At 69.9% G+C, this 15,458-nt stretch overlaps 2 protein-coding genes across 3 annotated transcripts; both read left to right on the top strand.

Annotated features, from left to right (window-relative positions):
- The first annotated feature begins 2,921 nt into the window (after positions 1–2,921).
- Positions 2,922–10,427, top strand: LOC308183810 (SLAM family member 8-like). Its single transcript, XM_080570233.1, is given in 8 exon segments — positions 2,922–5,369; positions 7,560–7,901; positions 8,185–8,478; positions 8,616–8,738; positions 8,840–8,868; positions 8,870–8,932; positions 9,250–9,357; positions 9,654–10,427. Coding segments are annotated over 8 exon segments (1,077 nt in total). The 5' UTR covers positions 2,922–5,296; the 3' UTR covers positions 9,699–10,427.
- A 109-nt stretch (positions 10,428–10,536) lies between these two features.
- Positions 10,537–15,323, top strand: LOC308183808 (SLAM family member 8-like). Of its 2 annotated transcripts, none has more exons than XM_080570228.1 (6): positions 10,537–11,416; positions 13,032–13,364; positions 13,678–13,956; positions 14,039–14,164; positions 14,348–14,421; positions 15,068–15,323. In XM_080570228.1, the coding sequence occupies exons 1-6, from the start codon at positions 11,347–11,349 to the stop codon at positions 15,140–15,142; spliced, it is 957 nt and encodes a 318-aa protein (XP_080426354.1). In that variant the 5' UTR covers positions 10,537–11,346; the 3' UTR covers positions 15,143–15,323. The 2 variants fall into 2 exon arrangements, with proteins under 2 accessions (XP_080426354.1, XP_080426355.1); XM_080570229.1 differs by having other exon boundaries at positions 10,562–11,416; positions 14,333–14,421.
- The last annotated feature ends 135 nt before the right edge of the window (positions 15,324–15,458 follow it).

Below are 15,458 nucleotides of genomic sequence, written 5' to 3'. Positions count from 1 at the left end.
AGGGGGCTGCGGTTTGCCTTTGTAGCATCTATCTCGGGGGGGGGGGGGGGCTCTGCCAGCGGGGCTGGGGGGGATGAGGGACTGGGGGGGGGGGGTCCCGAGCCGCAGCACACCCCGCGCTGCCTCCGCCGACCTATTTTTTTTCGCCCGAGCTTTCAGCAGGAGCCGCTGCCAAGAGGGGCAGGGGAGGCGCTGGCAGCCCCTCCGCACCCGGCCTCGCTGCGCTTTATTTCTCCCAGCCAAGGCCGCGAACGGGCTCGCTTAATGATTCTGTTTCCCTACAAACGCAGCCTATTACTTTGTGTGTTTCCACGCCTGGTTTATTATGCATGAACCAGGCAATTTGCCTGCTGCTCCCGGGACCCATCTTTAAAACAAAAAGGTGCTTTGTCATTCCTAATGGCTTCTGCTGGAGCGTGGAGCGTGCGGTCGGTGGATGGATGGATGGAAGCATGGGGTGGATGCGCGGGGAGACGGATGTGAGCGGAGGGAGAGGCCTTAAGCTCCTGCTCTGCCCGGAACCCCTTTAACTCGCCGTGAGCATCCCGTCCAGGAGCGAGCCGTGAATTCACACCTGGCGATTAGATCAGCTCCGAAATCCAAGCCCCGGAGGTGCTTCCACCTCGCTAAAGAGGCAGCCGCGTTTCCCCGGGAAGCAACCCTCCCCTCCTCGCCATCCAGCTCATTTATTCCGAGATGTATTCTAATTTATTCCCCAGGATGGAGCGCGCTCGCCGCCTCCTCTCGGCTCCGCAGAAATCCCTCGCCTTGTTCTTCCTCCCTCGCCTCCCCGCAGGCACGAGGCTGCAGCCTCCAGAAGAGCAGGGGAGGGTGACGCGGGGCTGTTATTTCATTTTTCGTGCGTTCCCGCACGCCGGCTCGCGTGGATGTGCTGCACCGAGACGAGGGAGCATCCCAAAAGTTTGGGGGTGCAGATGAAGCACCGCGGGCGCGGGACAAGAGAAATTGCCTTGGGCTTCGCCGGGCTGTCCCTGTCCCCTCAAAGCTGGGGACAACGGAGGGACGGGGCACTTGGCAGCACCCGGGAGCCAACAGGCAGCTGGCTTTGGGTCCTGGGGTTTCCCCCAAACCCAGCTTTGGGTCCTGGGTTTTTCCCCCAAACCCAGCCCGAGAGCACCAGGCAAGCAGGGAAGCAGCCCCCGTCACCAGGAGCTCCTGACCAGGGCAGGCACAGCCTCAGCCTCGCTCCCAGCCAGCTGCCAGCTACGGCAGGTTAAAAATAATTAAAAAAAAAAGAAATGAAATAAGGATCCCTCTAGAAAAGCGTAATTTGTCTCCCGGAGCCCCGGACCCGCTAATAGCACGCCGTAAGCAAACAGAGGCACGACTCCGGCTCTTCCCTCACCGCCGGCTGTCATGCTGGAATTTAATCTCTCAGCCCTCTGCTCCCCAGGCCGGTGATAAAGTAGAATTTGATTTCGTTCCTAATAAATCAGAGGCTCTTGGAGAGGAGGCGGCAGGAGGGTCGAGGACGCAGCCCCCCGGGCAGGAGTCGGGGCTGAGCCGAGGAAAGGGGCTTTGGTGCCGGGCAGGGCGCGAGCAACGGGGACGGCCAAGCCCCCCTTTATCCTCAGAAAGCTGCAAAACACTGGGGACGTTTCTCCCCCCTCCATGAGACACCCCCCTTGTATGTCCTGTTATCATGGTCCTCCAGGCTGGCGTCTGAGCCAAATCTCTCTTTTTTTGCACCAAAAGCAGGGGCATGACCACCAGCACCAGAAGATGGGGGAGAAGGCCCCTAAAGGTCCCTAAAGGCCCCTAAAGGTCCCTAAAGGCCCCTAAAGGCCCCTAAAGGCCCCTAAAGGCCCCTAAAGGCCCCTAAAGGCCCCGCGCCCTCACGGAGCCGCAGCAGCCCACCTCCACCACCGCCCGCCAGCCGGGCGGGCACTGAGCCCCGCCCCTTCCCGCGGGTCCATTTATACCAGCGGAAATCCCGCGAGACTTCAGCGTGGGCGAGAACGAGGGGAGGGGTGTCTTTGCGCGCCCCGCTGCTTACGTCATCAGTAGCTGCCTGGTGGCGGCCGGGGAAGGGGCGAGGGAGGGAAAATGGCGGCCGCGGGCGGCAGCGCCTGGGCCCGGGCCGGGCCTCCGGGCTCCGGAGGCTCCGGGGGGCGCCGAGGGCCCCGTGTGGGGCCTTGGCGTGGGAGAGCCGAGGCCGGGGGGCTCTGAGGAGGCCAAGAGCTGGGGGAGGACGGCGGCTGGGGGGGCGCAGCCGGGGTTGGGGCCTTGCCTGGAGCCCCGCGGGCCTCTGCGGGGAGGGCGCTGGGTCCCGGCGCCCAGCGTGGGGCGGTGCGGGGCTGCCCCTGGGGCTGCTCGGGGCTGGGGTGGAGGCAGGAGGGGCTGAGCAGGGCTCCCCCCCCCCGGGCCTGCCGAGCTCCCCCTTGTGTCCCGGGGCGCTCCCAGCGCTGCTGCTTGCGAAGCGCCGGCTGGAATGGCTGCAGGGCTGGCCCCGGGGGGGAGCGGCGCGTACCGGCGGATCCCCGTCAGGAGCTGTTGGCGATAAACAATAAAACACCGCGCTTCCCTTGGCCGTGCGGCCTGGAGCTGTTCGCCGCGGCCCTTCGTGCGCTTTAACCCCGGCACAACTTCTTCCCGAGGGGCGAAAGCGCCTTGGAGCGAACGCGGCTCCGCGCTCCCTCCCCGGGGAGCAGGAGGTGGTTCTGCCACCCAAAAACGTGATCCGAGCCGGTTCCTAACGAGCTGACGGGATTTTAGGGGTGGGCTCCGCTGCCCTGCGCTGTCTCGGTGGGTGCAGCCGGGACCGCGAGGCTTCCCCTGCCCGGAGCGGCTGCAGGAGGCGCGGGGCAGGATCCGGCCCCCAGCACCCCTCCAGCACCCGGCGGCGCGCGTGGAAATCGGTTTTGTGAGCTCTGCCCAGCGGCGATGAAACCCTAAAACCCTTCAGGCCTCGTGCAGGGTTACCCGGGGCCCTTTTCGTGCGGCGCCCCCCGTTGCCGACCCAGCTCGTCCTCGTGCTGCCGGCTGAGGTCCGGAGCACGGCGGCGACTCGGCGGCGGTTCCCAAATCCCCCCAAAACGCCCCAATTTCTGCCGGGTCCTGGCAGAGGCACAGCCCTGGAGGAAGCCCCGGACCCAGAGGGGCTCTGGCAGCCCCCAAGGGGCGATGGCCCCGCAATTTTGGGACCCGTCGGAGGGGAGGACCCGAGCGTTTTGGCACCCACAGCACCTCGCGGGCCCTGTCCCCCTTGCCGGCAGATGGCAGGGCCGCTCGTCCCGGGGCCGTGGGGACAGCCAGCGGTGACCTCGCTCTCGTCCCCACAGCGGGTTCGCAGCGTCCCTGAAAAGGGGGGGCTGTCCCCAAAAGCACGTACAGGTCCCCGTCCCGGCGGTGCCAGCGAGGGCTGGGGTCCCCCGAGGACACGATCCTGGGCGCGTGGAGCTGCGCCGAGCCCCCCCTGCCCCGTGCAGCCGCTGTCCCCACCCCTGCGGCTGCAGCAGCGATGGCGGGGGGGGGGGGAAGTGGCTTCCCCCACGCTCGGCCGCAGGTTTCCTGCGTGAGCCGAAGGGCTCTGGCTGGCCGGGCACCGGGGGACCCCAGGGGCTGGGTGGGCACCCGGGGGGGGGGCCCTGCTGGGGGGCCATCGCCTCTCGGAGAGCCGGGGGGGGGCTCTGGGGCTTCCCGGGGGCAGCGCTGGGGTGAGGAATGGCTTAAATCCCGCCCCGGGTGCTGGCGGAGGATCAGCTCAGCCCCGCTGGGCGCAGAGCGAGAGCAAGAGGTGGCAGAAATGATCCGATCTCAAGCTCACGCGGCCCCTCGTTCGTGCTTCCAACTTCGAGGTTCAGCCTTTCCCCCCCGTTGCGCAGGGTGGCTCTGTGCGGTCACGTTGAGTTCTCAGCAAATTGTGACTTTCCCGGCTGCTGACAGGCACGCTCCCTGCCCGAGGCAGCCCTGGGCTCCGCAGCTCCTCCTCGCCCGCGCACGAGGACAGCGCCGGGGGGCTCAGGAGCTCAGGATGCGGCCCAGCTGGTGCCGGAGGGTTTCGGGGTTCAGGATGTGGCCCCCGCACGTCGGCAGCGCCGGCCCCGAGCTCCCTGGGCTGGGTCCAGCCGCGTGGGGCTGCGGCTGCTCCCGATGCTCATGGGGTCGCATCCTGGCCGTGCTGCTGGTCCCGTGTCCCACCTCTTCGGGGCATCGGGGTCTCGGTCCCGGCACTGCTGCTGTCCTGCCAGGCGTCCCGGGGACGTGCCGAGGGGTGATTTAGGAGTGAGTGGCCCCATGCAGTGGCTCTCAGCCCATCCCCTCCGCCCCGTACCCCAACGCCCAGAGCCGGCCGCTTCCCAAGAGCCAAATCCGAGCACTGGCCCGGACCCAGGTGCGTGCTGACCTCAGGTTGTGTTGCCGCTTTTTATCTGGGGTGCTCCTTGGAGCCATGGTGACCTCCCCGTGTGTCGTATGGCGACGAATGCAGCCCGTGCCAGCTGCGGGGAGCAGCCCCTGGGAGCAGCTGGCACGAATCCGGGCTCTGTGGCTTCTCAGCCTGGGGTCTGGGAGCAGGACAGGGCTGGCTCGTGTCACCTCACGCCTTCCCGAGGGTCCTTCTCCCCACCCTCTGTCCCGGGCACGCTGCTCCCCAGCACTGCTGGTCCCTCGGGGACGCATCCTGCAGGGTTCGGGCATCGCCCCCCTGCTCCCCAGGGGCTGATTTACCTTATTTTATTTTTTTTTTGCTAACGCTCTGTCCAGCCGAAAGCCGACTGAACGTGGCGCTGAGGCTCGTTCCCTCTTTGTCTTTTCCACCTTGGCTCGCTGGGGGGTTGAAATTAAAAATAAGCTGGCCGAGGTGCCGATGGGGTCTGCTTCCTTCCCTGCGGGCACCTGGCACGGGGCTGGGAGGGCTCAGGGGGGGTCTTTCCCTTTTGCATCCCCCCCCCACAACCCCCGTGCTGATTTCTTCGCCCCAAGGAGCTCAGCCCAGTGGGGTTTGGGATGCGCCTCCCCCCCTCGCTGCCGTGCTGCCTCCCCCGGGGAAACAATTCGGACCGAGGGGACCGAGGGCAGGGATGCTCTGGATGCCACCGCCCGTGGATGCCGAGAGCTTGGGGGGGGGGGGGGGGGGGACCCGGCCGTGCCCCCCAACCCTGGGCCGTGCGCGTCCCATGTCCCTGCTCGTTTGCGGCGAGCTCGTTAAGAGGCACGCGGTGCCCCGGCGCGATGCGATGCTCGCCTTCCTCCGGGTAGCGGCGGAGAGAGGCGGCTTTGCTCCTCCCCGTCTCCGCCGCCGCTGACTCTGCCCACCGAGCGGCACAGAGCAGGAATGGAGGGGGACTTGGCCACGAGCGGAGCCCGGCTGCCCGCGCTGCTGCTGGCGCTGCTCGGCCTCGCGCCAGGTGAGTGCACGGGCGCCGAGCCCTCGTCCCGCGTGGCCGGGGCCGCCCGGGGTGGGCAGCGCCGCCGCTGGTGCCACCCGGCCCTCCGCCACCGAGCCCTTGGCCGCAGGGGTCCAAACGGCCGCGCAAGAGCGCACGATGCTCGAAGGAGAGGTTTCGTAACCGGGGGGGGGGACGCCGGGCAGCCCCCCGCTGCAGCCCCCGGCAGGGGCAGCTCGCCCCACGGAGCCCCCCGGGGGCTGTGCCCAAGAGAGAGCGGCGAGGCTCTTACGTAAAACGGGAGAGAGGAATCCCCTTAATTCCCGGCGTGCTAAGCCACACGTTTAATAATTCCCATAAAACCCTCGATTCCGACAGAAAGCATCTAATAGTCCGGGCGGATTAGCGGCGAGGTTTTATCTTCCTAACGCTTAATTGGCTTCGGGAGCGTGCGGCCGGCAGACGGGGGCTGCTGGCGCCGGCGCTCGGCGCGTGCTGCGGGCAAAAATACAGCCAGCGGGCTGGAAAGGAGGCCGACGCGGTGCCTCGGGCTTTGCCAGCCCCCCACCTCGATCCGAATCCTTTGCTTTGGGCGTGCGTGGGGGCGATGAGCCGGAGTGGGATAAAGCCCGGGTTGAAATCACCTTCGGAGACCTTTGGGATCTGAGATCGGAGCTGGACGGAGCTGGACGTCCCCGCGCCGGGGAGCCTCGAGCACCTCGGGGGCCCCCGGCTCTGCCCTCCCCCGGGGCCGTTAATAGGATAGGAGGGACCAGCCCGGGACGCGGCGTGCTTGTGCTCGGCGCCCACCCGCTTCTCCCACCCGATTTTCCTCCATCCCTCCCTGCTCCCCCTCCTCGCACTCGCTGGGGGGCTGCGACTCGTCCCTCCTGCCCCCGGGGCTCAGCATCTGCCCGGCAGCTGGGCACCGGCCTCGCGTGCCGGACCCTTCCCGCAGCCGGGGCCCCAAAAACCTGGGAATGCCCCCGGGGGAGCAGCGCGGGAGGGAGCGGGGCTCAGCCCGGTGTCAGGCTCGGGTGGAGGAGCCCCAAAAAAGCCCCCGATAAACGGGATCGGGGCGGCACCGCCGCGGGGATGCTGGGGAGCGTTCCTTCCCAGCGGAGCAGGGAGGCAGCTCGGGCTTTATAAAAAGCAAACGCTGGGATGTCCGCGTTTAATCTGCTTTAATATTCCGGCACATCTGCTTCTGGCGGCGGGGCGGGGGGAGAGGAGGGGGCACCGGGGACGTTGCGCCCCGGGTCCCATCCTGGACGGGGCAAAGGCGCTCGCCCCAAGCCCACCGCTGAGCGTCCCGGTCCCTGCGTGGGACAGGGACAGGTGGCAGAGGGGGGCTTCGACAAGATGCTGCCCCCCCCCCCCCTTTCTCGGCCCCTTCCTCCCCCTGGCAGGGCCGGGGGCGGTGGAGGAGACAGCTTGCGGGTAGGCGGGCGCCGCCAGCAGAGAGGGAGCTGGTGCCGAGCGTGCTTTCGCGCGGCGAGCTGGCGGTGCTGCCAAAAACTCGCGGCGTAGGCTCAGAGCGACATCGCCGCCCCGCATCGCCCAGGTGGCTCCATCCCTCCCGGGCCCCCACGGTCCCTCGTCCCCCCCCCCCGGCCGGCGACGTCCCCGCGCTCCCAGGCACGTGGCAGCGGGGTGCGGGACCTCGTGCGAGCCCCCGAGCGCCCCGCGCCTCTGGAGCGAGGGGGAACCCAGCCCAGCCGCTCCCCCCCCCCAACCCCTGCCCTAACCCCTTGTTGGTTTTTCGTAGGCATCTTGGCAGAGGCGCGTTTTAAGGCAGAAAATGAGGTTTTGCAGATGCTGGCGGGGAACTCCTCGCAGAGTCTGTTGGAGCGTTGTTCTGGTGAGCGCCTGGCCGCAGCGCCCTAGAGCGCGCCGTTCAGATGCGGCACCGGCATCCGAACACGTAGACGCTTTCTTTTTTGGAAACCGACCCTGGCGCCCTCCCCTCCCCGCCGCTAGCGGCAGCCTCGGCGTGCTCTCGGGCCACGTTCCCATGTCCCTGGCCCGGACAGGGACATCCGCAGCGGGTTCAGAGGACACGAGGCGTCTGCGCCGGGGCCGGGCGATGCTTCCTCCTCCTCCAGCCCGGACGGCGGCACCGGGAGGGGACCCGTCCCCCATGGGGGGGGTCCTGCTGCCCATCCCCGCGTTGTCCCCGCGCACCCCGGTGACTTTCTGCCTTGTCCCCAGAGCTCCTCTTCGGCCGAGTCCGTGCGCAGCCCCAGCAGGTGATCGGCATCCTGGGGGGCTCGGTGCTGCTCTCACCGGCGCTGCCCCCCGGCAGCAGGGTGAAGGAGATCGAGTGGAGCTTTTCGGCCGGCGCCGGGGCCACGATTCAGGTGGCGGAGTTTGGCCCGGGGGGTTTCGAGCGCCCCGACCCCCACGACCGCTTCAAGCAGCGGCTGGAGATGCTCAACGCGACGGTGCTGAGGATCGGGGGCCTGGAGCCGGGCGACAGCGGGGTCTACGGGGCGCGGATCAAACTGCACCCGGCGCTGGTGGAGGACCAGTCCTTCAACCTCTCCGTGTACGGTGAGCGATGCAAAACGGGGCCGGGCTTCGGGGACGCAACACAAAGCTCCCAGTGCAGGCTCGAAAAGATGGGGGGAGCGCGGCAACAGAGCGACGAGGTGATTTAGGATTGACCCCGACCTTCCGTGCTGCCTTGCTTGGCCCTCCGTGCTCCCCACCGTGGGGTCCTTTGTGGGGTGGCCGCGTCCGTGGTGGTGGCCGTGCCCCGTGCCACGGCGTGGGGCGGCGGGAGGTGGCCGAGCGGTGCCGCGCCGGGCTGACCCCGTCCTCCCCTTGGGCACAGAGTCGGTGCCGAGCCCCCGGACCCGCAGCCAGCTCCTGGCCAGCACGGTGGAGTGGTGCAACCTGACCCTGCAGTGCCAGGGCGCCGGCAAAGGCGCCGTCAACGTCACCTGGAGGAGGGACAACGGGCGGCGGGACCTGGGCACCGACCGCTCGCAGCTGTCCCCGGACGGCACCACGCTGCGCCTGGCCCTGCAGCCCGGCACCGCCAACGCCACCTACGCCTGCACCGTCAGCAACCCCGCCGACCAGAAGGTCGTCCTCTTCGACCTGCAGGCCATCTGCCGGAGCGGGGGTGAGGGTGCTTGTGCTGCTCCGGGGGGGGGGTCCTGAGCACCCTTGGGTGCCACCGGCTCAGCCTGGGGTTGTTGGGAGGGTGTGGGGGGGGTCTCCAGCCGTCCCCCGGCTCAGCCCCGCTCTCTGCCCTCGCAGGGGGACAGGCGACCTTCTCCAAGTCGGGGTACATCGTCCTCACCCTCATCCTGCTGGCCGTGAGCCTGGGGGGCGCCTTCTGGTGCTGGCGGCTGAACAGCGAGAAGTCGGCGGCGGACCCAGGTCGGTGGAGCCCCTCTCCGTGGCAGCTCGGGGCCGAGCCGTGCTCGGGGGGCCATTTTCAGGGTCCCCCCTGACACCTCCTCCCCCCTCCTCCCCTGCAGCTGCCACCCCCACGGTGCCGGCCGAGGAGGGCCCCCCCCGACCCCCAGTACGCTGAGATCGTGCGCCGGAGCCCCCCGGAAGGTAATGACCAGGTGAGGAGCCCCCCGGGAGGGTCGGGCACTGGGGCTGGGTGCTGCCGGCCAGGGGTGGGGGCACGCTAGGGGGGTCCCCATCACCTCGGGGTCTCCATCAGAGAGGGTTCCAGGTCACACCAGGGGCCTGGCCACGTCGGGGTCCCCATCTCGTGGGGTCCCAGCCACGCAGGGCACTGCTGGGTGCTGCCGGGTGCAGGGGGGGCTCCGCGGCACGGGGCCACCGGGAGCTCTGCATCCTTCCCGTACCGGGGACGAGCGGGGAGGGCAGCGGGGAGGGCGGGGAGGACCCTCAGCAGCCCCCATTTCTGCCCCAGGGCCTCCGTCCCCCCGAAAATAACCCGGACCCGAGCCCGCCGGAGAAAGCGCCGGTGACCACCGTCTGCGAGCAGATCCGCCGGGCGCCAGAGGACACGGCCGAGGAGGTGACATAGGCCCTCAGGTGCGGGTGGCCCGTGGCCCCCTGTCTGCCCCCGGGGGGGGGTCCGGGGCCGGGTGGGGACCCCCCCAGCCCTGCCACTGCCCCCAGCCCTGTCGCTGCCTGCTGCGCCAGGCCCCGTCCCGCTGCCGGATGGAAGGGGGAGAGGAGGGGAGATGCAGGGACGGGCAGACGGCAGCACAGAGGGATGGACAGACAGCAGCACGGACGGACGGACGGACAGGGCGGCGCGGCGCCCTCAGTCCGCCTGAAGGATTCCTCTCTCTCTCTCCCTCCCCGCAGGCGCCAGCAGCGCTGGAGCATCGGGACGCAACCCAAGGGCTGTGACGTGCGTTGTGTGCCAAACCCGACCCCTCTCCAGCCCCCGTTTCGGCTCCGGGGCACGGGAGGCGCCGCCTCTGGGTGCCAGCCGGCCGGACGCTTTCCCACCCACCTCCGGTTTGCCCAACCCTCTGCCCGAAGCCCTCCCAGCCCCTTGGGGAACAAGGAGACGAGCGGCAGCGAGGCTGGGGTCCCCCCTCCGCCACCGGGGCTGGGTGCAGCTCTGATGCCTCGGGACCGGGGTTGGGAAGGGGGGGGGGGGGGTCCCAGCCCCATTTCTTCAAGCTGAGACAGCAGGCTGCCCTGGCAAAAAGAGGGGGGGGGGGGACCAAAACCTTTTTTTGGGGTTACAGGGGGCGGGCAGGGGGCTGGGTGCACCCCGGTGCCAGCCACTGTGGATGCAGGATGAGCCCACCTGGGGCAAATTGTACCCCCCCTGCCCCGCTGCCCCCAGCTGAGCCCCTGCCCTGGTCCCCCCCTCCCGGGGCCGAGCAGCCCCCGGTGGCATCCCGGGGGGGGGGGACGCGGGGGCACCGGTGCCGGCGTGGGTCCGCGCCCACTCTTCCTCTCCCCCGTCGCTGTTTCCGTGTTGCCCGTGCACTGCCTCGAAAAGGGGGGGGGGTGGAGGGGGGGGTCTCACTCGTGTGTGTCCAGCACCTTCTGTCACGGGGCCCCGTGCTCGGCCCCCACCTCCCAGCCTCGCGAAACCAGCAAATAATAAAATCTTGGTGAGAGCGCAGCGGGGAGCCTGCACGGGGCTGCGCGCGCCCAGGCGGGGACCCCTCGCCCTCAAATCGTCCCCGGGGCCGCGCTGCAAAGCTCCCCGGCTTGGGGCTGCGCCCCAAAAAAAGAGCACGGTGCGGGGGGGGGGGGTGCAGCCGCCTCTCGCTTCCCTTTTTGGAACTGCAGAAAACGGCAGCGGGGAGCGCGGTTCCTGCTCTGCGCCGCCCCAGCCCCTGCGCTGCTCCTCTGCAGCCGCCGGCACGGGGACGAACCCGGCCGTGCCGCGCTCCCCTTCCCTCCCCTCGGCCCCGGTTTTGCTCCGGGGAAGGTTTTTTCGACACCGCTCCCGGGGAGCCAGCTCGGCGGGGCGGGAGCGCCGGTTCGGCGCAGGGGCCAGGAGCATCCTGCACCCGCTGGCAGCATCCCCGAGCCGGGGGCCGAGCTCCTTGTCCCCGTCTCACAGCCAGCCGAGAGCTTCTCGACGGCGGCGGCGGCGGCTCCCTGTGCTCGTGGTGCCTCGCAGCCAGCCCCCGCAGGAGCCTCCTCCCCGAGCCCTACGCCCGAATCCCCGGGTGACGGGGGCCGGGCGCTTGTCCCCAGCCCGTGCCAGGTGGCCGTCCCCGCACGCCGCCGGCCCAGCTGGCGTTATTTACCCAACAGCGGCATCCGGGCTCCAGCCCTCCTTTATTGCACCCGGAGGAGAGCGAGGGCTGGGCAGCGGCTCCAAAGGGCTTCGGGCGCCGGAGAGGTCCCGGCGGGGCTGGGCGGCGGTGGGGAGGCTCTGGCAGAGGGGCTCAGCATCGTCCCCAGGGTGTCCCCAGGTCGCCACTCCCCTGGGAAGGTGCGCTGCTGCCTGTGGGCAGATTTGCATGCGTCCTCACCGCCGCCTGCGCAGCTGAGGTCAGCGCTGCCTCGAGCTGGTGATGGAGACATGGGGGGGTCGCGCGGCCGACGGCGTCCCCTCGAGCCCCGGCTGCTGGCCCTGCTCCTCATCGCCGCAGGTAGGCACGGGGGAGGCGGCGGCCACCAGGCCCCGCTCGCCGGTGGCCCACCGGTGCTGAGCCCGGAGGCGGTGGCGGTGGGAGAGCCGGGAGTGGGAGGCGAGCTCAGCAGCGACTCGCTGCTGCTGCAGAAACCCAGCGAAATCGTGGCTTCGGGGCTGGGTTGCAGAATGAGTCCTAGCCCTTTTGGAGGTTTCGGTGCAGGTTTGAAAATGGGGGAAACAGCGGGGTGGGAGCAGGGCTCGACCCCACGAAGGAGTCCCGGGCGCTGCTCCCAAGGGAACCCGGGCTGGGACACCCTCGGTGCTGTTGGGTGCCGTGCCCCGCTCGCTCGCAGCCGATGGGAAGCAGCGTGGGAAGGGCTCAGCGCTGTGCACGGCATCGCCATTTATTGCCAGCGTAAATCACCACCGGAGAGCTCTGCTGTCACCGGTGGGGCCGGGACCCGAGCGTGAGAGAGTTTGCTCCTTGTCCTGCTCCGCGTTAGCGCTCGGCTCGCAAACCGTCGGGGTTTTGTGCCGGCCCGACCCTGCCCGCCCGTCCCCGCAGGGCCCACGGGGGTCCCTTTGCTCAGCTCCCAGCTCGGAGGCAGAGGCGCTGCTCCACGCAGAGCGCTGGGGCTGGGCCGGGACCGCAGCCCCCAGCTGGGGGGCACCCAGAGCACCTGGGGTGGGGGGGGGGACACGGCCACCACCAGCCCGAAGGCTCCAGCTCTACGGGGTGAGGGCTTGGGGACGGGGATGGGGACAAGCGGACACCACGCAGGAGCTTCCCAGGGCAGGATCAAGCCGGGAAATGCCGAGGCTGTGTTTGGGGTAAAGCTCGGGGCACGGCCCTTTGTTTGGGGCAAAATACCAGCGGGCGGCTCGGTGCCACCGGGGGTGACGCGCAGCGACGCGGGCTCGCTCTGCACCAGCGTCCCCAGAACGGGGGAGCCGGGAGGGCACCGTGGGGCTGGCCGCCCCCTCCCTCCCCACACCCCCGCTTTGCTGCCTGCATGCCAGCCCTGCAGCATCGCCTTCCTCTCTGCAAAACCAAAGCGGCCCCCGGCCAGAGCGCGGCTGCACCGGCAGCGGGTGGGAAACGCGTGGCCGGCCCCGAGCGGGGTACAGGAAGCGAGCGGCCGGCGCAGGATGGGTCCTGTGATGTGGGGACGCAGCTGGCCCCGCCGGCACGGTCGCCTCCACGCAGCTTTTCGCGTCTCGAAGCCGCATCCCGCCCCTCCTGGCGTCACGGGAGGTCTGCACGGCACGGCCGCGCTAGAAATAGGGCGCTGCCCGCAAAGCCGGCTGCACCCCAAAACTCGGCTCGCGGCTCCGGAGGGTCGCTGGCGGGCGTCTCACGGAGGGCAAGCCTCCAACCTGCCCCGGCTCGAGCCCCGCAGCGGGCAGAGCCTGCCCTGCTCCTGGCCAAGCTGCTCCCCGCGGCTGGGGGGGTGAAGCCCCCCGGCAGCCGCGGCCGTCCCTGCGATGGGGACGGGGTGGCACGGGGACAAGGCGGCTCCGCGGGTGGCTGGCGTCAGCGCAGCGGTGCTGGCAGGGTGCTGGAGGCGAGGGGTGACGGATTAAGGGTGCTTTGGGCTCTGCTTCTTCCTGACCGCCGCTGTCCCGGGCAGGCACCGCAGGCACCCAGCCGCAGCCGGCGAGCGGGGTCCGGGGGCGCTCGGTGCTGCTCTCCCCGGCACTGCCCAACGGCAGCAGCGTGAAGACGGTCGAATGGTACTTCAGGGCTGGCGCCGGTAAAAAAATTCAGGTGGCGGAGTTTGGCCCGGAGGGCTTCCGTCGCCCCGACCCCCGCGACCGCTTCAAGCAGCGGCTGGAGATGCCCAACGCGACGGCGCTGAGGATCGGGGGCCTGGAGCCGGGCGACAGCGGGGTCTACGAGGTGCAGATCAAATACGACAGCACGACGGAAGTGGACGACCCGTCCTTCAACCTCTCCGTCTACGGTGAGCAACTGGAACCGGGGGGGGGGGGGTACTGGGAAGCGCTGCCGCCGCCCCTGGGGTTTCCAGCCCGCGGGGAGAGGCGACAAAGCCCTTTTGTGCAGGGAGTTATCAGCGCCCAGGAAAGGGGAAGAGAAACCGCCGAGCATCTGCCGGGGTGGTGGGGGGGGGGGGATTTTCCTGGCGTTATGACAGATCCGTGCCCCACCTGCGCTTCCCTCTCCTGCCCTTTGGCTGCCCGGCCCTCCCAGCCGGCGTCCCCAGGGTGTCCCCATGCGGGCCGGGTCCCAGCAGGGTTTCTTTGCGCCGCCGCCAGAGCCCGTGCCGCCGCCGCTGATCCAGCACCAGCTCCACTCCCGCGGCGCCCAGGGCTGCAACGTCACCCTGCGGTGCTCGCTGCCCCCCGGGAGCCCCGCTTGGGCCACCTTGCAGCTCGGGGACGCCTCGGGGACGCCGTGGGGACAGAGAGTGGACGGCCAGACCCTGCAGCTGGCCATCCCCGCCAGCGCCCTCAATGCCACCTACACCTGCGTGGCTCGAAGCCCCGCCGAGGAGCAGAGCTGCTCCGTCGACGTCAAGGCCCTGTGCGAGCACGGTAAAGCCCCGCCGCGTCCCCTCCCGCCACGGCGGGGTGGCCGGGGGGGCGTCCGGCCACCCACCGCCCCTCGTCCCCGCAGAGGCAGGCAGGCAGAGGTGGTACATCTGCCTGGGGGTGCTGGCCGCCGTCGTGGGACCGCTGGCCGTCCTGTTGTGCCTGCGGAGGAGGAGGAGGAGGAGGAGGAGGAGGAAGGCGGCGGAGGGAGGTGGGCACTGCCACCGGGACCGCGTCCCCGTGGCCCCAGGGGATACGGGGGGCACGGGGGGGAGCCGTGTGCCCCCGGGGTGTGATGTCCCCAGGGCTGGGGGGTCCCCGTGCCCCCACGGCGGGGTGGCTCCAGGCCCCCCGTGTCACCCCCGCTCGCCCTCCCCAGCTCCAATCTCCCCAGCTGCCCTCAGCGTGGCGGAGGAGCCGCAGTACGCCCAGGTCCTGAGGAGAAGCCCCGCCGAGGAGGACGAGCAGGTGAGGCCGGGGGAGGCCACCCGTGGCCCCGCCGGGCAGGGGTTGGGGACAGGGCCGGCCCCACGGGGGGGGGGGTCCCGGGGCTGTCCCCAAGGGGTGACCCCGCTGCTGTCTGCTATGGGGGGGGGTCCTGCGGCTGTCCTCACAGGGGGAACCTCAGGGCTGTCCCCCATGGGGGGGTCCCGGCAATGTCCCTACAGGGGGGTTCCAGGGCTGTCTGTCCCCATGAGGGGACCCTGGTGCTGTCCCCCCACAAGGGACCCCAGGGCTGTCCCCACAGGGGGGTCCCAGGGCTCTCCCTATGGGGGGACCCTGATGCTGTCCCCCTGGGGAGATCCTGGTGTGCTGTCCCCACGAGGGGTCCCAGGGCCATCCCTATGGGGGGACCCCAATGCTGTCCCTACAGGGGGTTCTGGGGCTGTCCCTGTGGGGTGACCCCAGGGCCAGGGCTGCCCCCACAGGGGTGTCCTGTTGCTGTCTCCGTGGAGGGACCTCGGCGCTGTCCCCGCAGGGAGGTCCCAGGGCTGTCCCCACAGGGGGGTCCTGTTGCTGTCCGTATGGGGCGACCCCGGGGCTGTCCCCACGGGGCTGTCTGGGGTCTCTCCCTACGGGGGGTCCCGTCCCGACCCCGTGCCTCTCCCCGCAGCCCCCCCAGCCCCGCACGCCCCTCAAAACCATCTACAGCGAGGTGGGGGCCGGCCTGGCCCAGCCGCAGGCCTGAGCAGCAGGACCACGGCCAGACGGACGGCGGGACGGACGGACGGACAGACAGACGGGCGGACGGGCAGACGCGCAGCCCTTTTACCCCCCTTTTTCGCTTTATTTCACCCCATTTCTGTCCCCTTCCCTCCCCAAACGCAGCGGGGCTCGGCACGGCCCCAATAAAGGCGGTTGGAAACGGGGGGGGGCGGTGTCTGTGAGCGTGTGTGGGGGGGGACCCCACGGGGGGGGACCCCAAACCCTTAATTTTTTGGGGGGGGGGGGAGAAAGGGGCCCGCTTCGCTTTCCGCCCTCTTTTGTCCCCCAGCGCCACCCGT

Source organism: Anser brachyrhynchus (genome assembly GCF_964034855.1).
Source record: "Anser brachyrhynchus genome assembly, chromosome: 28".
Classification (NCBI taxonomy): domain Eukaryota; kingdom Metazoa; phylum Chordata; class Aves; order Anseriformes; family Anatidae; genus Anser; species Anser brachyrhynchus.
The sequence above is the reverse complement of the archived record's forward strand: the minus strand, read 5'-3'. Positions and strand labels throughout refer to the sequence as shown.